This window comes from Aotus nancymaae, unplaced genomic scaffold (assembly GCF_030222135.1).
Source record: "Aotus nancymaae isolate 86718 unplaced genomic scaffold, 86718_ANA_hifiasm-v0.15.2.pri h1tg000059l, whole genome shotgun sequence".
Classification (NCBI taxonomy): domain Eukaryota; kingdom Metazoa; phylum Chordata; class Mammalia; order Primates; family Aotidae; genus Aotus; species Aotus nancymaae.
The window spans coordinates 48,108,694-48,134,806 of NW_026988473.1; the positions used below are offsets into that span (position 1 = coordinate 48,108,694).

Below are 26,113 nucleotides of genomic sequence, written 5' to 3' on the forward strand. Positions count from 1 at the left end.
TCATTAGTAACAACAACAACAATGGCTATAATAACATTTTAGAAGCTTAAGTCTAGGATTTTACCATATCAGCAGTATTGATTCCATTTCCCCACACCAAATCAAAGGTTCCATTTATGTAGCCTACTTTGTTGGCCACATCTTCAAAGAGCTTTCTGACTGGAGTAGATGCTGGTAAATTTAAAGTGATCCGTTCATTCACTGTCTTTGAATTAGTAGTATCTTGTATTATACATAAGACTCTAGGTTCTTCAGCAGCATTTTCTATCTGAAATTTTAAGAAAAATATGACTTCATATATTATTTATCTTTAAAGCAAAAGTATAATTAGCCATAAAATTTTATGATTAAATGTAAAAGACTTCACAAAATATTAAGTATTTTCTCTGTGCTATTTTCTCCATTTTACTGTAGTCTGAAACACATTCTAATGGATATGTCAAACATATAAGTACCATATATGTTTGTTTTGAGAAAACCAGGGCATATTTCAGAATCAACAATCATTCCTGTGATATGTGCTTTCACTTTTAAGATTATAAATCCGTGGTCAATAAGCCATGAAGATAGTAATATTTAAGCAATTTTAAGTTAAAAATTATAAAATCTGATCCTTAAAAATGTATCATTATCATGCTAGCACAGTCTAATCAAGTATTTCTGGGTCTCCTAAAAAAAAAAAAAAGGAAATTGTGCAAAAATGCAGTAAGGACTGTCTAAAGATTACAAAATCTGTAACTAAGGGATATAGGCTACCAGACCTCTTGACCTTTATGCTGCTGTACCCATAAGCCCAGATGTCCGAAAAGCTCCATTTATCAATGTTTCGGGAGCTGACAAGCTTATCCAAACAGATGAGCCAGGAGGAGGGAGAGGGAAAAACAAGGAAACAGTTTCAATTACCAATACAGAAAGGAATTAGGGTCACCAATTCTTCTTCCCGCTTTTTCATCTAGTACATAACCCAGTAATTACCAAGATAAAAAAGAGTTTTTAAAAGGAAACTTTCTCAAATAAGCTATGCCCTCCCTCAAGCTGTTCAAAGACATCACCTTTCCACTTTCCACAGGGGTAAAAGACTACATCAAAGATACTTAATGAAAGAAATTCCTTTCCCTCCTTCTATAATAGCCATCTCAATGAACGGCACCATCATCTGCCTTGCTGCTGAAACCAAACAGCTGAGCCGAGCATCTTCCTCTTTACCTCACATAGTCTCCAAATCCTATCAATTCTACCTTTTGATTATCTCTTGAACTACCTCCTTCACTTTATTCCTGCTCGCAGCAAAAAGAATATCCTACAACAAAATTATGAAACAGCTTCCTAAGAAGTTTAACTTCCGATCTTATATTCCTTCAACCCAGAATAGTATTTCTGATATACAAATCTGATGATGTAAATCTCTTGCTTTCCCTGAAAGTCAGGTGCGGCATTAAAATGGATCTAGATGTCTCACTACCTCCATAATGGGCTATTCAGAAATATGATCTCTACAAACCGGTGGTGTGCACAAAAATTGAATTCTTCCTTCTTTTTTATGACACTATCAATCTCAACCTTTTGTTGCTTCTATATTATCCATTTTTAAATAAGAATAATTATAATTGGCTAGTACTGAAGATGGGATAGCCACAAAGTTTCTTGTTTGAAGTAATACAATTATCATTTGTTTCTGTGACATACAATTTTGAGTTTCCAAGTGATCATTTAAAGTTATTCCAATTAGTTTAGAAAAAAAGTAAGTTGCCATGATAGTATAATATTTAAAATAAATTGGATAGTACTACAATTCAGACACATCAAAATATTTAATGACCAATAACTTATTTAAAAAATAAAAAGAAAATACATTTCTGTAAAATAAAAAACAAAAGAACATTATATTATTAATATACATTTCAAAGAGGAAAAAAGCCTTCACCTATACATTTAAGATGTTATATTAACACATATAATAGATTATTTTACATACTTTAATCCTAAACTAAAAAACATAAAATGGATCTTTTTAAGAATGCTTTATGACAAAAGAGTAAACGACTCAAAATATATTTCAACTACAAAAGGTTCACTTTCATGGATTCAATAGTCTACTTCAGGCATAGGTCAGGTCTGCATGATTCAGTGTTCTTGGTATAAAATACTGTAGTAGCCAGATTTTAAAGCTTCAAACAGGCTGCAGTTGATAGTCAAAGGAAGACAACTCTAGGCATTTAGAAATCAAAAGTGCTGTAATAGTAATCATACATAAGAATGGAGATGTGGCAACATCCTATGGCCAGACATTAGCAGTTATTGGTTCTTTCCCTAAATATGTGAATGCAGGGTACAAGCACTCCAAATGCTTCTCCTTCCATATGGGAAAATTATCCCTCAATGGAATCCTGTCTAAACACTAAATGTATTATACAGAAAAAACAAAATTTAATCTCATGTGTGGCTTATATTCTTTTTAGTAACAGTCCTTCTTTTCCTTTTCTGTACATATAAATAATTTTGCTTTTTAAAAAAATAGAGTATAAATGAAAAAATGGAAATAATCTGAAACTCTATAACCCACAGGTAACTATTTACATTCTCACATATATCCTCCCAAATATTTTATCTGCAAACACACACACACACACACACACACACACACACACACAGAGAGAGAGAGAGAGAGAGAGAAACAGAGAAAGAAGCATACATGCATGCTTCATAATCACAAACACTGGATTACAATATACATGCTGTTTTTTAACTCCTTTCTTATATCATGCAATCTTTCCCCATAAAGCTTTTCCTAACTCATCATTTTAATAGCAAAGTAGTATTTTTTAGTACATGGATTAATAATAATTTAGTTAATAAATTCTATTTTACTGACTCTTAGGCTAGACTTTATTATACTTTTACAAATAATTCTGCAACGAACACCTACATAAAACTTCATATATTTTGTTTCCTTAAAATTCCTATACATAGAATTTCTCGGCAAATTACATTTTACCCTCGAATTCTGTTGTAGGATGATTTAAACAAATAAAAAGTTCCGTCGTTCTTTAAAGCTCTAAGCTAGCCACTCGTTAAATTCTATTTTATACTCAACTTTCTGGGCCTATTCTTATTTCACCTATACTTTAGTCTAATATGTGGATTTCATCTGAATTTTAGAATCACCACTGCCAATATTAATCACACTAAAGTAAAATTTCTCTCTTCCTTTCCCCTCTACAATTTGGGAACTGATAATAAAACAATTCTTTTGTTGTTACAATTTTAAGATACCACCAATAAGATGTAGCAATAGTTTTTTTTTTTTTTTTAACAGCTTTTCAGGAATGAAAAACAATTATACAATATAAACTAAACATGGAGGAAACATTTCCAAAATATTTAAATGTAAAAAGGTATTTCTTGGAAATGGGAAATTAGGGCAGCTATCTTCTTAATTTCTTTGTGGCTCTAACCCAGACTGATCCTACTTATGTCCAAAGGTAAAAACAATTACATCTTGAGGTGGATTAAAGATGGTAAAAAAGTTCTTTGCCATTCTTTTTTCTTTTTTCTTTTCCCATGAATCTGACCCGGCCACGTGACTATCTAAGACCAACAGAATGTGACAGAAGTGATACTGTGTAACTTAAGGCAGGACCTTAAGAAACCAGCAGTTTCTGCTTTTGTATTTCTTGGAACATTCCCTCTTTTAAGGCAGCCACCATGTAAGAAATCCAGTTACCCTGGGATCAGCATGCTGTGAGGAAGCAGTAGCAATCCACAGAGAGGAAGTGGTCACTTGGTGGAGACACTGGGGTGCCTGATCTATGAGAAAAGCCTTTTGGACATTCCACCCAATGCCTGCCACCAACTTAATGGAGCCAAGTAATTCTAGATGATGGAGCCAAGTAATTCTAGATGATGCCACCTGGAGCAGAACTGAATAGTTGGTGAGCCCTGGCCCCAATCCCATCCCACAGAATTCAGAACAAATAAATTAATTACTCTATTAAGTCCTACATTTTAGGGTCCACTGTTACATAGTAATAGATAAAAAATAAACATACCTAAATACCTTTAAGCACATCCAAGTTCAAGTGGAGAAAGATATGATGATGGTGCTGTTGGTAGGGATGGGAGGGTACTACTTTTCATTTAAGACTACACCCAACATTAAGCAAAGGCATCTGAGGATACATCATGATTTAGGGAAGGGGGCAAAAATTTTTAGTCGAAAGGGTTCTTTGATGAATCTGAGGTAACAGAAAACAAGTGCAAAGTTTTAGAAAAGCCTAAAGCAGGTTCCATTTAGAAAAACATTTAATGTAGTATAGATGCGCTATCTGAAGGGCACAAAGTTTTCTACACAGAAAATCTAGCCAAGTGCAAAAAAAGGTATAAATCATAAAGTTGAAACAATTTATTTTAGACAACTCATAGCAATACTACACTTGTGAGACTAAGAGAAAGTCAACAGCAGTTACATTTACTGTATATGCTAACAGAGCGTTCTGTGTTTAGGTTCATTGCAGAAACAAAGCTAGATTTCCTAGCAAAGTTTGAAGGAAAAAATCCTTTTAAAAAAAGTAAAAAAGGCCAGGCAAGGTGGCTCATGTCTGTAATCACTGCACTTTGGGAGGCCAAGGTGGGCGGATCACTTCAAGTCAGGAGTTTGAGAACAACCTGGCCAACCCAGCAAAACCCTGTCTCTACTAACAATACAAAACTTGCCGGGCATGGTGACACATACCTGTAACCTCAGCTACTCAGAAGGCTGAGGCAAGAGAATCACTTGAAACCGGGAAGGTAGAGGCTCCAGTGAACTGATATCGTACCACTGCGCTCCAGCCTGGGTGACAGTGAGACTCAAAAAAAAAAAAAAAAAGAGTGAAAAGAATAAAACCATAGTCTTGTTTATAAAAGGTGAAACACATGGGATAAAAAACACTAAAAACAATTTTCTTTCAAAGACAGACTTAACTGCTAGAAACATCTAGAAGTGGTTGGTATAGTTGTAAGAAATTTTAGAGCTCGCTGAAGGGATGTTTGCCTCTTAAGTCATCTTGTCTCCTTTTCTTAACATTTCTAATAGTTTTAAGTTCAAATCTGAGTTATCTGATAACAATATCATAATTTTTATTTCAAAAAAAATACTTCCTATATGTTTCTTATTAAAGAATACAAACTAAGGTTTAAAATTGATAGTATATGTTCCGAATGGCATTAGCAAGTAGAATATAAGTTAATATCAAACAAAATTCAAAATTATCAAGATTTAAATATTTCTAAGAGAAAAAAATTTAAGTATTTTTAAATTATGAAAGTACTTCTTTACCTCTAAATTCAACACATGCTCTCTAAAGACTTTCTTCCTCTCAATGCTACTGCAAAGGCTAATATTATGGTTACAAGCTTTTACACACACACACAAAATAAGCCCATTTTCTCTCCCTTTTGGTACAGGTGCTGCTATAAGCTAAGTAATTAGGCCTTACAGCATTACCCATCAGGGTATCCACAGTTCAAGATTAATGTATAGCCACAGATTTTAAAAGAGAATTGATGGTATGAATATTTTTGCTGATTGAAATTTATAAAATGTATCAGCTGCTGGGTGAGGTAGCTCATGCCTGTAATCCTAGCACTGTGGGAGGCCAAGGCGGTTGGATTACCTGAAGTCAGGAGTTCAAGACCAGCCTGGCCAACATGGTTAAACCTCATCTCTACTAAAAATAAAAAAATTAGCTAGGCGTTGTGGTGCATGCCTGTAACCCCGCTACTCTGGAGGCCGAGGCAGGAGAATTGCTTGAACCTAGGAGGTGGAGGTTGCAGTTAGCCAAAATCATGCCACTGCACTCCAGCCTGGGCGACAAGCAAAACTCTGCCTCGAAAAAAAAAAAAAAAAAAAAAAAAGTATCAGTTTTATTCAGACTCTGCATCTTCATTTTAACAAGTAACAATTCTAGGGCTATTAATGAAGGTCCTAACTTACACAAAAAAACAGATTTTATTTTTAAGATCCTCTCTTTACCCCACCTCAAAACCCCAGCCAACTCTGATGTTATCTACATGATCTTTTTCTAAGTGGTCTCTTGCTACACTTGGGAAGCATAGAAGAGATTAAAGGAGGAACTCTGGGAGACAAAAAACAGAGCAAAGGGACTAAAGGAAAATCAAGTATTAAGTAAAGGTTAGACTGGAATGCTACATCACATGGAAGTTTAAGTCTGTAGTACACAGAGGCTCTCAGGAAGTTAATATTAATAGGATTTCTGGATTTCGACTTTGTAAATTTTTAAATGATTTAATTTCCTACATTATTAATATTTCAGAAAATAAATACATCTGGAAAAATAGGCAACTACAATAACCAACATCATAGCAAAGAGTTCTTTAGTTTTTCTGTCAATTTTTTCTCCCTCATTCACTAGTTAAAAACAATGTACTATCAGACATAAATTCATTTAAGGTGACTTTATTATTAAAACTGGGTAAAATAAAATAGTCAAACAAGCATAAAACATAAGACATGCCTTGATATTAAATAAAAATACTAACATGCTGTTACTCGCTCTGCTGATTATCACACTAAAGCAATTACATCAGCAGTCTACCTGTAAAAATTTCTTCTTCATTTCATCAAAGATATTTTGTCTGCATCTCCAAAACACATCCTATGGTATATAAGAACAAAATGAATTACAAATTATTTATATAAAATAAAGGAAGAAGACAGTGAAATGAGAACAATTAACCTAAAAACATTTTTGCAATAAAATATGTATTAAAGTATTAGTATATCAACTATAATTTTATTCATAAATGTGCAAGGTTACTGAAAATCTATGATAAAGATGTGACAAAGAATAAGATAAATATGGAAAACAGCCACATTTTAACAAAGAGTGATAGCTTAACAATTGTGTATAAATCGAACGCCGTTAAGTCACATATTTTGCGTCCAGTAAAGAAATTCTGCAGCTCTTTATACTAATGAAAACCAAGAGATCTCTTGATTTTGCTAGTCTCTAAGTGAACTGTTCACATGATAGCTACTCTTAAAACAAGATTGCTTAACAATATCGCCTACAACTATTTTAATATATATCTCCTTATTAGTTTTTTAACAGTTAAATTACAATTAATACAAAAACATATACAAGGAAATAAAAGTAACATATAATCAAGAGAAAATCTCTTGGAAAATCTTGGTTTTACATCATTCTACACTTTTTCTGTACATATTTTATCTTATTCCCCCTTCTTTAGTTAATAAAAAGGTATCAACATATTCTTTTAAAAGGTGCTTTTGCTTTTACAATAGAAATATAACAGCAACAGTTTTCTGAAAAGCTACTCTAAAATAGTTACCATTGCTTTATCTTATCTTACCTTATCTTATCTTATCTCAACTCATCTTTGGAGATGAAGTCTTACTCTGTTGCCCAGGCTGGAGTGCAATGGCACAATCTCAGCTCACTGCAACCTCAGCCTCCTGGGTTCAAGCGATTCTCCTGCCTCAGCCTCCCTAGTAGCTGGAATTACAGGTGCCCACCACCATGCCCAGCTAATTTTTTTGTATTTTTAATAGAGAAGGGGTTTCACCATATTGCCAATCTGGTCTTGAACTCCTGACCTCAGGTGATCCACCCACCTCAGCCTCCCAAAGTGCTGGAATTACAGGCATGAGCCACCACACCCAGCCTATCATAGCAGTTATTAATAATTTGATATACATCTCACCAGAACCTTCTCTATTCTATGCATATATTTATTTATTATATAGAGAGAGTGCTTTTAACCAAATAGGACAATTTTATTTACCAGTATTTTAAATCTACTTCTTGTCCCTCAATACTCACTCACTTTTCTGTGTCAAATATTTAGTTTAAAAACTGCAGTGTTCCATTATATAGACAAAGCATAATTTAATTAATCTGCTATTAATGGGCATTTAAGCACTTCCAAATATTCACTACAGCATTGCTTAATTTTTTTCCTTAAGATAATTTCCCAAAGAAAGAATTGCTAGATCAAAGTTTATGTACTCATTTAAAAAAATTTTAATACATGGGGCCTTCTACAAAAAAATTATTGAACTGCAACTATCTTTCAACACTGTTCTCCCTGCCTTCAAGGAGGTGATGCTGTGCGGTGGTAACTAAACTATAAGCAAATCTAAACTATCAGGCGTCCAGCATCCTTTAGGGTCTTTATGTATCTGTACCATGTACCTGGAACACTTTTCCCTGGATGTCCTCACCTCTTTTGCTCAAACATCACTGCCATCGAACTTCAAAACATGTCCATAAATTCTTTGACTTGCCTCCCTACAAAGTAGGAGTCTAACTTGCCTCCGGCAAAAGTAGGAATCGAATTCCAGTCCCCTTTAATGTAGACCAGCCTTAGTGACTCCCTGTAAAGCACAGCATGATTTTTAAGGCTGGGTTAGAAAAGGCATATTAACTTCCTCCTGGCCCTTTCTCAGGTCTTTACTCTTAGAATCCAGCCTCCATGCTATGAGGAAGGAAGCCAAGTAGCCAATGGAAAGACTATGTATGGGTTCTAGCCACATCCCAAATGAGATCTCAGTAGACAACCAGCATCAACCACCTACGTGTTGAGTGAGGAATCTTTCAGACGATTCCAGTCCCTAGCCTTTCTACTGCCCTCAGCTGATGCCTAGCAGAGCAGAAACAAGCTGTTTAAGCCTAACCTTGCTCAAACTGCACATCTATGAGAAAAGTCACTAGATCCGGGGGCAGATCATTACATAGTAAAAGATAATCAGAATAGTTTATTTCTCAATCAAGTCCTTCTCTCACCATCTATCTTATCTAACATTCCAATCCTGTTGGTACTCCTTATCTCCCTTCCTTGCTTCTTCAGGTTTCTTAATAGTACTTATAGCCACTTGAAATATTTGTTTTTATTTTACTTGTTTATTGTCTGTCTCTAAAAAACTTCAACTCTAAGTCAAATAAAGTAGTGGATTGGATTTACTCTCCCCACCTTAAACAACTAAAAAGCTATATGAAATGCATGAAACAATGATTTTCAAACACTGAACAACTGGCAACACAAGGCAATTATCCCTGTGAAAGCAGAAACAAAAACAGTAAGCCAGCTTCTAGGCTGCAGTGCAGGAAGGAGAACCAGGTAGAGTCCAGCAATCTCCCTCAGTTAAAAGATGAAGGAGTTCAAGGAGTGAAAAGAGCTACAGTTCACAGAGCAGGATACAGGGCAGAAGAAAGCTAGACACTGTGCAAATAGCAAGCTCCAAGACCTACAATGCAACCCCCTCAAGTGTTCCTTGGAGTTCTCATCAGCATATGTATGTAAAGAGTGTGCCAAAGGCAAAGGAAAGAACCCCGGAAAGGAATCCCTGGAGCTCACTTAGGTTCCCACCAACAAAGTTTTTTTTTTTTTTGGAGACAAGAGTTTTACTCTGTTGCCAGGCTGGAGTGCAGTGTTGCTATCTCAGCTCACTGCAGCCTCTGACTCCCGAGTTCAAGTGATTCTCCTGCCTCAGCCTCCCGAGTAGCTGGGACTACAGACATGTGCAACCAGGTCCACCTAATTTTTGTATTTTTGGTAGAAATAGGGTTTCACCATGTTGGCCAGAGGGTCTCGATCTCTTGACCTCGTGATCCGCCCACTTCAATCTCCCAAAGTGCTGGGAGTACAGGTGTGCGCCACAGCACCCAGCCAACCACCAACCAGAATTTTTTAAATCTCATAATACACATGTCATCAGATAAGGATACTCAGAAGGGTACTGTGTTACTAATGGGACCAAATTAGACCTAAATCTAAAGACTATTCTGGTCCAACCTTAGAAAGCCTAAAATCAAAACTCAAAAGGATCAAACTGTTTATAAATAAACCATTTACATCTAAGAACATCTTTGTTCTCACTTTTTTGTGTCACTTTTAACGTCTTTGTTCTTAGATGTAAATGGTTTATTTATAAACAGTTTGATCCTTTTGAGTTTTGATTTATAAACAGTTTGTTTTTATTCCCACAAGAATATTTGCGGGAATAAAAAACATCCAGGATCTATCAAGGTAAAATTCTCAATGTTTGGCATCCCACTGGAAATAAACAGACGTGCAAAGAAGCAGGAAACTATAACCCATGTGAAGATTTTAAAAAATCAGTATTTAAGATAAAAAATAATATGGATGGGATTAACAAATTTAAGCACTGATGAAGATGAACGAATGAATGCTTAAGACACAGCACCAGAAGCTATCAAAATTAAAAAAGAGGAAAAAGAATGAAAAAAGAAAGAATAGAAAAGTGGGATAATTTTCTTACAAAAACCATGGAGGCCAGAAGGAAGTGGCACAGTATTTTTCAGGTGCTTACAGAAAATAACTGTCAAACCAGAATCCAATAACCATAAGAAATGCCCTTCAAGAACGACCCAGGAATTGCTTTAGTAATCAAGTAGAAGTCAAGATATACTCAAATGAAGGAAAACTCAAAGAATCTGCATCCGGTGGAAGTACCTACAGGAAGAAAGAGCTAAAGAAAAGTTCTTTAAACAAAAGAGAAATCATCAAAGAAACCTTAGAACATCAGGAAAAAAGAATACAGAAAGCAAAAATATGGCTAAATGTAATACATTTTCCTTCTCCTCTTGAGTTTTAATTAAAGACGTGACAGTTGAAGAAAAAATTAAAACATTTTCTGATGTGGTTACAAGTCAAGAAAATATTTAACACAATTATAAACAGAGTAGGGTAAAAATAGGTAAAGAGAGATAAGGTTTCTACATTTCACTTGAACTTGTAAAATAACACCAGTAGACTGTGATAAGTTGGTATATGTTATGTCATACCTACACAAGCCACCAAGAAAGCTATACAAAGGGAAACAATAAAAATACTATAAGTTAATCAAAATAGAATTAGACAAATGTTCACATAACCCACAGGAAAACAAAAAAAGTTAACAGAAATAAAAAATAAAATAAAATGTCACACTTAAGCTCTAACACATTAATCATTACATTAAATATAAATGATCTAAATACACCAATTACCAGAAAAGAAATTTTTTTGGCTCACAGTTCTGGAGACTAGGAAATCCAATATCAAGATGCCAGCATCTGGCAAGTGCTTTCCTGCTACATTATAACATGGTGGAAGACATCACATGGTACAAGAGCAAAAAGAGGGTGAACCCACTCCCACAATAATGAATCCACTCTTGTGATAATGACAGTCCATCCGTGAGGGCAGAGCACTCACGATCTAAATACCTCTTAAAGATATTTGACATTCTCAGTACTATTATAGTATAAACTAAATTTCCACAAGAATTTTGAAGATGACAAACTTTCAAACGAGAGCAAAGTTTGATGCAAATTCTATCAAAATCCCAGCAAGAGTTTCTGAAAATTTGGATGATTATCCTGAAATTTATATGGAAAGGCAAAGGAACCAGAAAAACTAAAAGGATTTTGAAAAAAAATAAAGTGAGAGGTCTCAGTTTAGTTGATTTTAGGATTTAATAGATAGCAACAGTAATCAAGATTGTATGGTATTGGTAGGCAGAAAAATAGATCAATGTCACAAATTAAACCTATACAAATATGCACAACTGATTTTTGACTAGGTACGAAAGCAACTCAATGGAAGGAAAAATAGTTTTTCCAAAAAATGATGCTGGAACATTTCTTTTAGACATCTAGGGGCAAAAACAACAACAACAACAACAAAACAAAACACCGCCTCAACCTAACTCTCCAACTTATATTAAAATTAACTTAAATGTCCATCATAAGCATAAATGGAAAACATAAAACTATAGAATCTTTAGGAAAACACAGAGGAGAAAATGTTCTCAGAACTCAGGCTAGGCAGAATCCTCAGCCTTGACACCAAAATCATGATCCATAAAAGGAAAAATTGATAAATTACACTTCATTAAAATTTAAAATGTCTACTCTGCAAAGATTCTGTTAAGGATTAAAAGTTACAGACTGCGAGAAAATATTTCAAGCCACATAATCAATAAAGGACTAGTATTTAGAATATATAAAGAACTCTGAAAACCTATAATAAAAAAGCAAACTCCAATTAGAACATAGACAAAAATCATGAAAAGACATTTCAATGAAGAACATAAACAGATGCAAATAAGCACATAAAAAGATGTACAACATACTAACCATTAGAGAAATGCAAATTAAAACCATAATGAAATATCATCACACAGTTTTCAGAATGGCTAAAGTAAAAAAATATAGTGGCAACATAAAATGCTGGCAAAGATGCAGAGAAACTGAATCTCTCATACCTTCCTGTAAAATGGTACAGCTAGTCTGGAAAACAGTCTAGTAATTAAAAAAAAAAAGCTATATATGCAACTACCATACAACTTCGAAACTGCTCTTTACAACACTGATCACAGATGAAACACTTTACAACACTGATCACAGGTTTTTATGTTCACACAAAAACCTATACATGAATGTTTATAGCAGCTTTATTCACAATAAAGTTTATAGCCCAAAACTGCAAGCCCAGATGGCTCTCAACAACTAAATGGTTAAACAACTAAATGGTACATCCATACCATGGAAAACTACTAAGCAATAAATAAGAACCAACTACTGATACATGTAACAACCTGAATAAACTTCCAGAGAATTATACTAATTTTTATAAAACCAACCCCGAAAGACTGTATAATCTGTGATTCCATTTTTACATCACTCTTGAAATGACCAGGTACAGAAATGGAGAAGAGATTAGTGATTGCCAGGGGTTAAAGGGGGAATAGGGAGTGAAAGGCAAGCGAGTGCGGTTACAAAAGGGCAACATGAGGGATGCTTGTGGTGAATACAATGCTCTATATCTTGACTATATCACTGTCAAAACCTTCACTATGATACTGTATTATAGTTCCATAAGGTGTTACCATTAGTGTAAACTGGGTAAAGAGTACGTGAGGTATCTCTCTTTTATTTCTCAAAACTACAAGGAAATATACAATTATCTCAAGTGGAAAGTTAGTTAACCAAAAAACCGTCTGTCTATTCTACTCCATTTCAACTTCTCCTTCCTAGAAACTGAAAGAGAACTGCCTGTTCAAAACCTTGGAGATGATGGGAGAAGGGTAATCCTGAATGCACAACCAACTGCTGGTCTTCCTGCTGATTTGCAGCCCAATTTACACCATCTGGTGCTAAGAAAAACTCCAAACCAAGAGTAGCTTTGAAAATGCTTCTAAAATAGTGGTATTCCCAGGCACCTGACAGAAACAATCACAAATTCTTCCTGGAAGGAACCACATATACTCCAAAGTGCAACAAATTTCCACAAAAATTATTTTCACACTTGTAAGAAAAATGAACAGCTCACATTTTAAAAAAAATCACTGTGTGCATATGTAAACATGATACCATTAAAGAGAGTCAGCTAAGAATAAAATACAATAGATGACATCTACAAAAACTTCAATACTCAAACTATTAGTTAATTAATATTAAACATTATTAAATGTTATAAACATTATAAATTAAACACTATTAAACATTATAAATGTTTAACATGCTTCAAGAAATAAAAAAGTGGTTCAAAATTGAGTCTGAGCAGAATTCCTAGAAAATAATAATAGAAATTAAAGACATAAAATTTAACAGCATATTTAAAATATTTGAAAGAATAATTAATGAACTCTTTATAACAGAACTAAAGACATTTTCTAAACGTCCAGTGAAACAAAGATATAAAACATTAGAGCATTAAGAGATATGAAGGATATAGCAATAAGACCTAATATCTATCCTGAAGGGAGAATGAAAGCAGAGGGAATATTTAAATAAATAATGGCTTAGAAACCTTCAAGACCCAATGAAAGACACCAATCCATAGAGTCAAGAATCTCAAAAAATCTCAAGCAAAGTAAAAAGAGAAGAATTTAAATGTAGTCAGAGCAAGCCGGGCACAGTGGCTCACACCTGTAATCCCAGCACTTTGAAAGGCCCAGGTGAGCAGATCACCTGAGGTCAGGAGTTCGAGACCAGCATGGCCAACATGTCAAAACCCGGTCTCTACCAAAAACACAAAATTAGCTGGGTGTGGTGGTGCACACCTGTAATCCCAACTACTTGGGAGGCTGAGGTAGGAGAATTTCTTGAACCCGAGAGGCAGAGGTTGCAGTGAGCCAAGATTGCGCCATTATACGCCAGCCTGAGCGACAGACTGAAACAGTCTCAAAAAATAAAATTAAAAATTAAAAAAATGTAGTAGAGAGAAACAGATTGCCTTAAAAGAAATAACTAGACTAATACCTGATTTGTCATTAGAAAAAACTGTGGGCAAGAAGACTGGAGTATGATACTTTCATTGTTGTGAGGGAAAGTATCTGTTACGCCAGAATGCTATAAACGGCAAAACTATCTATAAAGATGGAAAAACAGAGATTTCTGTCAGCAACAGATTATCATTAAAGAAACTCCTTTAAAAAAGGTACTATAGGAAAAAAGAAAGTGACCCCAAAAGGAAGGCGATGAATCCTGACCTAGCCACCTAGCCTGATGACAGGTATGTTTAAAAACATTCTTATTAAACTACCATAATGCCATCATCATCTGTTAACCAAATCACGTTCACCACCAAGACATCTTTCCAGAAAAACCACCACCAACTCAGGGGAACACAATGCCTAAACAGTTAGCTTATATATGCCATCTAATCAGGCACAGACAGACTTTGTTTATCTGATATGAAACAGATTGTTCATGGGTTTCAGCTCTAAAAAACCTACAACTTTCCCTCTCCTGAGCCTTGAGTCTTATCCTGACCAGCACCCCTTTGTATTGGATCTAGTTCCCACCTTAATTAATAGTAAAATTGTTACTCAGTGTTCAATCTTTGGTCACGAAGCTTTTGTTTTCTTTTTAACAAAGGAGATAGGAGAGAAATGGATAGCTACAAAGATTAACTCAAAATAGATAAAGACCTATATGTAATGAGGTAAAACTATAAAAACTCTTAGAACAAAACAAAGGGGAGAAGTTTCATGACACTGAATTTGGCAATGATTTCTTGGACACGTTACCAAGATACATGCAGCAAAATAAAAATAGGTAACTTGGATTTCATCAAAATTAAAACTTTTGTACATCAAAGGGCACTATCAGAGTAAAAAGACAACCCACAGAATGGGAGAAAATATTTGCAAACCATATATAAGAGATTAATACCCTGAATATATAAACAACAAGAAAACCCAAACAGGCTGATTAAAAAATGGACAAAGAACTTAAACATTTCTCCAAAGAATATGTAAAAATAGCCAATAAGCACATAAAAAGATGCTCAACATAAGCAATCATCAGGAAAATGCAAATAAAAAACCAGGAGTAACCACTTCACGCCCATTATAGGATGGCTACTGAAATGAAAGAAAGAGAGAAAGAAGGAAAACAAATGTTGATAAGGATGTAGAGAAACTGGAACTCTTGTGCACTGCTGGTAGGAATGTAAAATGGTACAGCTCCTGTGGAAAAGTTTGGTGGTTACTCAAAAAATTAAACATAGAATTACCATAGGATCCAGCAATTCCATTTCTGAGTATATTCCCGAAGGAACTGAAAGATTCCCACACCTGCCTGGCCTGAACAAGAAACTCCCTTCCCCTCGCCCCCATCAGGGTGGTGTAGAAGAAGGCTGAGTAGGCTGATGGAAACTTCATCACAGCCCAAAGGTGAGGATAACAGCTTTCAGTTTTACATTAATAAAGGCTACGTGGAGAATAACAACAAAGTGCCCCTACCCCTTCCAGCAAAGCAGGTGTCTGCAGAAGCTTAAGGGGAGCCTGAACATCACCCCCACTGAGCAGTAACAAGGCACCCTTCCCACTCCAGGTTACAGGAAAAAAAAAAACCAGATGAGGAAGTTGGACTTCTACCCCCACCTTGTAGTAATGAGAGAGTGCCCCCTTTCCACTGCTGGCATGGTATCAGAGGAGATCTGTCAAAAACAGAAGACATAAATAAGATCCAGTCTCATAATACCCAAATGTCCAAGATATAACAAAAAATTCACTTATACCAAGAACCAGGAATATCTCAACTGGAATGAGAAAGACAACCAAAAGATTCTAACAAAAAGATGACAACAGATCTTTGAATTATGTGACAAACATTTTAAAGCAGTCATCACAAAAATGTTTCAACAAGCAATTACTTACATGAAATGCCTGAAAAAACAAAGTCTCAGCAAATAAATAACAGATAAAACTCAAATTAAAACTAATTAGGAGGGCTCAACAGCAGAATGAAAATGACAAAAGAATCAGTAATTCTGAAGATAAAAATAATGAAAATTACCTAATCTAAACAATAAAGAAAAAAAAGACCGTAAAACAGTGATCAGTGGCAAGCATCTGCAGGATTATAACAAAAGATCTAACATTCATGTCATTCAAATCCTGGAAGAAAAGGAGAAAGAGAGCAAGTTTAAAAAGTACATAACAACTGAAAACTTCCCAAATTTGGCAAAAGACATTAACCTACATACTCAAGAAGCTGAGCAAACCACAAATAAGGTAAACCTAAAGAAATCCATCTCAGGACACATCATAATCAAATCCCTTAAGAACTAAAGACAAAGAGAAAGATTTTTTCAAGTATTTAGGGGAAAACCCATCTTAACTATAAGGGCAAAACAATTCAAGTGACAGCAGAATTCTCTGATCTCATCATATGGAGGCAGAAGTACGTGGCACAACACTTTCCAAGGGCTGAAAGAAGAGCTGCCAATCCAGAATTACATATCCAGTGAAAATATCCTTTAGGAATCATGGAGAAATCAAGATGTTCTCAGATAAAGAAAAACAGATTTGATGCCAGCAGACTAATCTAAAAGAAAATGGCTAAAGAAAGTTCTCCTAAATAGAAATAAGAATGCTAAAAATCTACTTTACATTAAAAATATTATATTCTATGATAATGTATAAATATGATATACACACACACACAGAATGGGACATTATTCAATTTTTTTTTTAATTGTACTTTACATTCTGGGGTACATGTGCAGATCATGCAGGACTGTTGCATAGGTATACACATGGCAATGTGGTTTGCTGCCTCCATCCCCTAGTCACCTACATCTGGCATTTCTCCTCTGTGTTATCCCTCTCCGACCTCCCCAACCCCCACTGTCCCTCCCTTGGTGCCCTCACCCCGGAACAGACCCCCATGTGTGATGCTCCCCTCCCCGTGTCCCTGTGTTCTCATTATTCAACACCCGCCTATGAGTGAGAACATGCAGTGTTTGATTTTCTGTTCTTGTGTCAGTTTGCTGAGAATGATGGTTTCCAGATTCATCCATGTCCCTACAAAGGACACAAACTCATCATTTTTTATGGCTGCATAGTATTCCATGGTATATATGTGCCACATTTTCCTTGTCCATTCTATCGTCAATGGGCATTTGGGTTGGTTCCAGATCTTTGTTATTATAAACAGTGCCACTATGAACATACATGTGCACATGTCTTTATAATAGAACAATTTATAATCCTTTGAGTATATACCAAGTAACAGGATTGCTGAGTCAAATGCAATTTCTATTTCTACATCCTTGAGGAAGCACCAGTAATTCCACAATGGTTGAACTAATTTACACTCCCACCAACAGTGTAAAAGTGTTTCTATTTCTCTACATCCTCTCCAGCATCTGTTGTCTCCAGATTTTTTAATGGTTACCGTTCTAACTGGCGTGAGGTGGTATCTCAATATGGTTTGATTTGCATTTCTCTAATAATCAGTGATGATGAGCATTTTTTCATATGTTTTTTGGCCTCATATACATCTTCTTTTGAAAAGTGTCTGTTCATATCCTTGGTCCATTTTTGGATGGCTTTGTTTTTTTCTTGTAAATCTGTTTTAGTTCTTTGTAGATTCTGGATATTAGCCCTTTGTCAGATGGGTAAATTGCAAAAATTTTTTCCCATTTTATTGGTTGCCAGTTCACTCTAATGGTTGTTTCTTTGGCTGTACAGAAGCTCTGGAGTTTAATTATGTCCCATTTGTCTATTTTGGCTTTTGCTGCCCAATGCTTTTGGTGTTTTAGTCATGAAGGCCTTGCCTATACCTCTGTCCTGAATGGTTTTGCCTAAGTTTTCTTCTAGGATATTTATGGTGTTAGGTTTTATGTTTAAGTCTTTTATCCATCTGGAGTTAATTTTAGTGTAAGGTTTCAGGAAGGAGTCCAGTTTCTGCCTTCTGCAAACTGCTAGCCAGTTTTCCCAACACCATTATTAAACAGGGAATCCTTTCCCCATTGCTTGTTTTTATCAGGGTTGTCAAAGATCAGAAGGTTGTAGATGTGTGGCATTGTCTCCAAGGCCTCTGTTCTTTTCCATTAGCCAATATCTCTGTTTTGGTAGCAGTACCATGCTATTTTGATTACTGTAGCCTTGTAGTATAATTTGAAATCAAGTAGCGTGATGCCTCGAGCCTTGTTCTGTTTTTGCTTAGGATTGTCTTGGCTATGCAGGCTCTCTTTTTCTTCCATATGAAGTTTAAGGCGGTTTTTTCCAGTTCTATGAAGAAGGTCATTGGTAGCTTGATGGGAATAGCATTGAATCTATAAATTACTTTGGGCAGTATGGCCATTTTCACAATATTGATTCTTCCTAACCATGAGCATGGAATGTTTCTCTATCTGTTTCTGCCCTCTCTTATTTCCTTGAGCAATGGTTTGTAGTTCTCCTTGAAGAGGTCCTTTACATCCTTTGTTAGTTGTATTCCTAGGTATTTTATTGTCTTTGTAGCAAATGAGAGTGGCAGTTCATTCTTGGTTTGGCTCTCTTTAAGTCTGTTATTGGTGTATAGAAATGCATGTGATTTCAGCACACTGATTTTGTATCCTGAGACTCTGCTGAAGTTGCTTATCAGTTTAACAAGAGTTTGGGCTGAGACGATGGGGTCTTCTAAATATACAATCATGTCGTCTGCAAATAGAGACAATTTGACTTCCTCCTTTCTGAATTAAATACCCTTTATTTCTTTTCCTTACCTGATTGCTCTGGCTAGGACTTCCAATACTATATTGAATAGGAGTGGTGAGAGAGGGCATCCTTGTCTAGTGCCAGATTTCAAAGGGAATGCTTCCAGTTTTTGCCCATTCAGTATGATATTGGCTGTGGGTTTGTCATAAATAGCTTTTATTATTTTGAGATATGTTCCTTCAATACCCAGTTTATTGAGAGTTTTTATCATAAAGCGCTGTTGAATTTTGTCAAAGGCCTCTGCATCTATTGAGATAATCATGTGGTTTTTGTCTTTGGTTCTGTTTGTGTGGTGGTGCGTTATGTTTATAAACTTGCAAATGTTGAACCAGCCTTGCATCCTGGGATGAAGGCTACTTGATTATGATGGATAAGCTTTTTAATGTGCTGTTGCAATAGGTTTGCCAGTATTTTATTGCAGATTTTTGCATCAATGTTCATCATGGATATTGGCCTGAAGTTTCCTTTTTTTGTTGAGTCCTTGCTGGGTTTTGGTATTAGGATGATGTTGGTCTCATAAAATCATTTGGGAAGGATTCCCTCTTTTTGAATTGTTTGAAATAGTTTCAGAAGGAATGGTACCAGCTCCTCTTTGTACGTCTGGTAGAATTCGGCTGTGAACCCATCTGGACCTGGGCTTTTTTTGGCTGGTAGGCTATTAATTGCTGCCTCAACTTCAGCCCTTGTTATTGGTCTGTTCAAGGTTTCAACTTCTTCCTGATTTAGGCTTGGGAGGTGCAAGTGTCCAGGAATTTATCCATTTCTTCCAGGTTTACTGGTTTATGTGCATAGAGTTGTTTACAGGAATCTCTGATGGTTGTTAGTAATTCTGTGGAATCGGTGGTGATATCCCTTTATTGTTTTTTATTGCATCTATTTGATTCTTGTCCCTTTACTTTTTTATTAATCTGGCCAGTGGTATGTCTATTTTGTTGATCTTTTCAAAAAACCAGCTCCTGGATTTATCAATTTTTTTTTTTTGAAGGGCTTTTTGTGTCTCTGTCTCCTTCAGTTCAGCTCTGATCTTAGCTACTTCTTGTCTTCTGCTAGCTTTTGAGTTTTTTTTATCTTGCTCCTCTAGCTCTTTCAATTTTGATGATAGGGTGTCAATTTTAGATCTTTCCTCACTTCTCTGGTGGGCATTTATTGCTATAAATTTCCCTCTCGACACTGCTTTAAATGTGACCCAGAGATTCTGGTACATTTTGTCTTCATTCTCATTTGTTTCAAAGAACATCTTTATTTCTGCATTCATTTCAGTGTTTATCTAGTCAACTTTCAGAAGCAGGTTGTTCAGTTTCCACGAAGTCGTGCAGTTCTGAGTTAGTTTCTTAATTCTGAGTTCTAATTTGATTGTCCTGTGGTCTGAGAGACTGTTTGTTATGATTTCCATTCTTTTTCATTTGCTGAGGAGTGATTTACTTCCAATTATGTGGTCAATTTTAAAGCAGGTGCAATGCGGTGCTGAGAAGAATGTATATTCTGTGAATTTGGGGTGGAGATTTCTGTAGATGTGTATTAGGTCTGCTAGGTCCAGTTCTGAGTTCAAGTCCTGGATATCCTTGTTAATTTTCTGTCTTGTTGATCTGTCTAATATTGACAGTGGAGTGTTAAAGTCGTAGTCTAAGTCTCTTTGCAGGTCGTTAAGAACTTGCTTTATGTATCTAGGTGCTCCTGTATTGGGTGCGTATATGTTTAGTACTGTTAGCTCTTCTTGATGTATTGATCTTTTTACCGTTATGTAATGCCCTTCTTTGTCTCTTTTGATCTTTGTTGGTTTAATGTCCATTTTATCAGAGACGAGGATTGCAACTCTGGCTTTTTTTTGCTCTCCATTTGCTTGATAAATCTTCCTCCACCTCTTTATTTTTAGCCTATGTGTGTCCTTACACGTGAGATGGGTTTCCTGAATACAGCACACCAATGGGTCTTGACTTTTTATCCAATTTGCCAGTCTATGTCTTTGGATTGGGGCATTTAGCCCACTTACATTTAAGGTTAATATTGTTATTAACCTTAAATGTGAATTTGATCCTGCCATTTTGATGCTAGCTAGATGTTTTGCCCATTAGTTGACGCATTTTCTTCACTGTGTTGATGCTCTTTACCATTTGGTACGTTTTTGGAGTGGCTGGTACTGGTTGTTCCTTTCCTTGTTTAGTGCTTCTTTCCAGAGCTCTTGTAAGGCAGGCCTGGTGGTGATGAAATCTCTCAGCAATTGCTTGTCCGTAAAGGATTTTATTTCCCCTTCGCTTATGAAGCTTAGTTTGACTGGATATGAAATTCTAGGTTGAAAGTTCTTTTCTTTAGGGATGTTGAATATTGGCCCCCACTTTCTTCTGGCTTGCAGGGCTTCTGCCGAGAGATCTGCTATGAGTCTGATGGGCTTCCCTTTGTGGGTAAACCGACCTTTCTCTCTGGCTGCCCTTAGCATTTTTTCCTTCATTTCAACCCTGGTGAATCTGACGATTATGTGCCTTGAGGTTGCTCTTCTTGAGGAATATCTTTGTGGTGTTCTCTGTATTTCCTGGACTTGAATATTGGCCTGCCTTGATAGGTTGGGGAAGTTCTCCTGGATAATATCCTGAAGAGTGTTTTCCAGCTTGGATTCATTCTCTCTGTCACATTCAGGCACACCTATCAAACGTAGATTAGGTCTTTTCACATAATCCCATATTTCTTGGAGGCTTTTTTCATTTCTTTTCACTTTTTTTCTCTATTCTTGCTTTCTCATTTTATTTCATTGAGTTGATCTTCAATCTCTGATATTCTTTCTTCTGCTTGGTTGATTTGGCTATAGAAACTTGTGTATGCTTTACGAAGTTCTCGTGCTGTGTTTTTCAGCTCCATCAACTCGTTTATATTCTTCTCTAAGCTGTTTATTCTAGTTAGCATCTCATCTAACCTTTTTTCCAGGTTCTTAGTTTCTTTGCATTGGGTTAGCACATGTTCTTTTAGCTCTGAGAAGTTTGTTATTACTCACCTTCTGAAGCCTGTTTCTGTCAATTCATCAGATTCATTTTCTATCAATCTTTGATCCTTAGCTGGTGAGAGGAGTTGTGATCCCCTGGAGTAGAAGCGTTCTGGTTTTGGTGTTTTCATCCTTTTTGTGCTAGTTTCTTCCCATCTTAACGGCTTTATCTACCTGTGGTCTTTGTAGTTGGTGACTTTCAGATGGGGTCTCTGAGTGGATGTCCTTTTTGTTGATGTTGAAGCTATTTCTTTCTGTTTCTTAGTTTTCCAACAGTCAGGTCCCTGTGATGCAGGAGTGCTGGAGGTCCACTCCAGACCCTGCTTGCCTGGGGATCACCAGTGGGGCTGCAGAATAGTAAGGGTTGCTGTGAGTTTCTTCTGTTATCTTTGTCCCAAAAGGGTACCCACCAAAGGCTGGCTTGAACTCTCCTTTATGAGGTGTCTCTTTGGGTATACGGGGGTTGGGGAGCTGCTTGAGGAGACAGTCTGTCCCTTATAGCAGCTCAAGTGCTGTGCTGGGAGCTCCACTGTTCTGTGCAGAGCTGCTGGGCAGGTACCTTTAAGTCTGCTGCCACAGAACTCATAACCGCCTCTTTTTCCAGGTGCTCTGACCTAGGAAAGTCAGCTTTATTTTTAAGTCCCTGACGTGCTGTTGCCTTTTTTCAGAGATGCCCTACCCTACACAGAGTAGTCTAGTCACAGTCTGCCAGCAGAGGTGTTGCTGAGCTACTGCAGGCTCTGCCCAGCTGCTGTGTGAACTGCCTTGGTATTGGCAGACTGCCTTGGTAGTGGCGGACGCCCTTCCCCTCACTGAGCTGGATCGTCCCGGGTCCTGTTGCACTTGCTGCAAAACTCTCAATCCAGAGTGTTTCAGATTGCTTGTTTTGTGGGGGTGGTACCCGCCGAGCCAGATCACCTCGTTCCCTGTCTCAGCCCCCTCCCTTTCAGTTGGATGGGCAGCTCTGTCTCTCAGGCATTCCAGGCATCAGTTGAAATGGCCACCCAGATTGGTGTTTCTGTGCACCAACCTGCAGCACCAGCTGCACTGAAAACTTGTGGTGCTTTTCGGCCTGGGAATCTCCTGGTCTGTGAGTAGTGAAAACTTGTTTGGAAATGCAGTGAGCACTCACCCTCTGTGTTGTTCTTGCTGGGAACTGCACTCTGGTGCTATACCTATTCAGATATCTTCAATTATTCAATTTTAAAAAGGAATGAAATCCCAACATAATCCCACAACATGAAAAAACCTTGAGGACATTATGCTAAGTGAAATAAGCCAGTCACAAAAGGACAAATACAATATGAGATACCTACAGTAGTCAAATTCCTAGAGACAGAAAGTAGAATGGTGGTTGCCAGAGATTAGGGGGAGGGAGGAATGGCCAGTTGTTTAATAGATACATGGTTTCAGTTTTGTAAGATGAAAAGAGTTCTGTGGATGGATGATGGTGATGGTAAGTACAACTGAGTACCACTGAACTGTACAAACTTAAAGACAGTTAAGATGGTAAATTTTGTTATGTATATTTTACAATTAAAAAAAAATTCAAAACAAAATTGCTTAACTCCATAAATCTGTGAAAGAAGCAAAACTGCCACGAGGTTTCCAACATTACAAATGTCTACATTACAAAACACACTATACAGTCATATTATAAATACGTATAAATATGTAAGCACAAAATAATTTCCTACATTTTTCTTGTAATCCAAAACATTTTTTAAAACCTGTTTATTGAGGGAGTTAATATAATTTGAGTGGATATATATGTACAAACATACATAGAAATAAATATAAAATAAATATAGCTCTCACTCACATATGTGTTTGTGTGCATATTTTCTAGCTCCTTCCAGTGAGAGAGGACTAGAAGCAATGATAGCACTGTAACAGTAAGTACAATTAGAGCCCAGATCTCAATTTCTAAGTATCATTCTCTGGAAAAAGGACCTAGAGATCTTTGTAGAAATGGCAAATCTTAGAATCAGGGCTGAGAAATTAGAAGAATTTGGGATATCTTGTACTGCCAGAAAGTAAGGGCTAAAAGAAAGGTGTGTGTATGTTAAGGGGACATCAAAATCAGGTGAAAGAGCTCTCAGTGGCCAAATTTGGAAATTTTTAAACATTAAAATAAATAAATGATTTATTCAATGTAAAAGTTAACATTAAAAAGATAGTTATATACCACGGGAAATAAGTAACTAAGAATGTATCTGTAGGTACTCCGAAAATTTAAATAAACATGTCCTATTTCCTAAATAATACTAAGATATTGATAGCGGACAGTAAAGATTAAAGAACAGTTACAATTGGCTTAATACTCAAGGATCCCTTCAAAAAATTTATTTTCAGTATTAAAATTTACTTTGTTTACTTAAAATCTAAAATGTTAGCTATAGAAGTTAAGTGGCAGAAAGCTGTGTTCTTAAATATGACAAGTTTGATCATACTTTTAAAAAATCAGACAACTTTTTACTCGGTATATTTCAATTTAGGAATAAACGTAAATAAAACTAACAGTAAAAACATCAACAAATTTGACATTAATCAAGTTATAATTTTTTAGCCATTTTTCACTTTTTAATTTTTTGAGCATCAAATTGCTTTTCTATTTTTGTGATTTCATGTTTTGAATGCTTCCATCTTAAAGTGGATGAAAACTGAAGTTAAAGTACATCATTAAAATATACCACATTTCCCATGACTCGTCAATTTAAAAATCAAATCACAACATTTCTAAATAGTCAAGCCTTTCTAACTCCTGGGCTCAAGTGATTCTCCCTTCCTCTCTATAAATCATTATAATCAGAAAATAATGCAAACTACACTAACATAAAAATTGAAGACTTTCTTAGCATCTACTTTATCTTCAACTCCATTCCCACTAGTATCCCTCTACAAGGTCCCCTAAATGGCTCAGTCTTTGTAGCCCTAAGGTGGTAGGAAGAGGATAGATGAGGAGAGATTACTTAAAGGATTCAATATATGTTATTGGGCAATGGATACCCTAAAAGACCTGATATCATTACTACAAAATCTATGCATGTAACAAAATTACACTTGTAAACTGGGTGTGGCGGCTCACACCTGTAATCCCAGTAATCTGGGAGGCCAAGGCGGGAGAATCACTTGAGCCCAGGAGTTAGAGACAAGCCTGGGCAACACGGTGAGACCCTATCTCTTAAAAAAAAAAAATTACATTTGTACCCCATCAGCATATACAAATTAAAAAGAGAAAAGTCTTCTTACCCTTAGCTTTTGTACCACCGTCAAATTATATCCAGAATAGCTAGCTGTAGGCTCAAATTTCTAGGATTTATAACAGCTCTTCTAAAAATGCAAAATGTATTTCCTCTTGCTTGTATACTCAAGGAAAACAAACTCGTCAAAGGATGTGAGGAGACTTGTCAGGAATACACAAATACTTCAAGATATAAGAATATAAATAAAAATCACAATGTATACAAGAAGGTAAGTAGATTCTTATGCATGATTCTGCTTAGTAAGAAATGAAAATGGCTATTTTACAATCTTTACTACTAAAAACAAACCACAGAAGTAGAAGCCCTACACAGAACTCTCTAAGCAAAAGTATTCATTCAGAAAAATAATTTCATAATATGTTACAGCTGATGCTTTTGGAAGCATAAAGGATGCTTTAAAAATTTTTAATTTCTAGAAACTGATTTTGAAACAGAAAATTTTGTAATCTAATTTTAGATTGTGAATTTTTTAGTGCAATAAGGGCTTTTATCATTTAAATGAAGTTTGATGATACTTATTCTGTTTTAATTTGTTTTCTAAATTCAAACCTTCCTATGTGTGTTTTTCTTTTAAACAAAAGACTTTGTACCTGTTCTAAAAGCCTAAAACACTAAATAAATTATAAGTAGATTTACTTTATCGTTCTAGTTAAATACAAATTCTGTGATAATTTGTTTTAGCACATGCTGTTCAATATCACCATAGTAGAAATTTTCTGAATTTAAATTAATGAACATGTTATAAATTACATGTCATTATATGACATTTGTTTCTAAATTATATACCATAAAAGCACTCAAGTAATAAAACATAACTAGGCTGACTTGGATAAAGTATGCTTTTAAAATTTT

The 26,113-nt window shown here is 35.8% G+C and overlaps 1 protein-coding gene across 2 annotated transcripts in view; it reads right to left on the bottom strand.

Annotated features, from left to right (window-relative positions):
• USP47 (ubiquitin specific peptidase 47) overlaps positions 1–26,113 on the bottom strand; it is a 136,767-nt gene that overhangs the window by 91,268 nt on the left and 19,386 nt on the right. The window contains exons 2-3 of one of the 2 annotated variants that reach the window (XM_012456659.3): positions 6,597–6,656; positions 65–268 (exon numbers count right to left, since the gene is read on the bottom strand). In XM_012456659.3, the coding sequence (XP_012312082.1) occupies positions 65–268; positions 6,597–6,656 (264 nt within the window). The remainder of the gene's footprint in view (positions 1–64; positions 269–6,596; positions 6,657–26,113) is intronic. The other variant, XM_012456661.2, reaches the window with a different exon arrangement.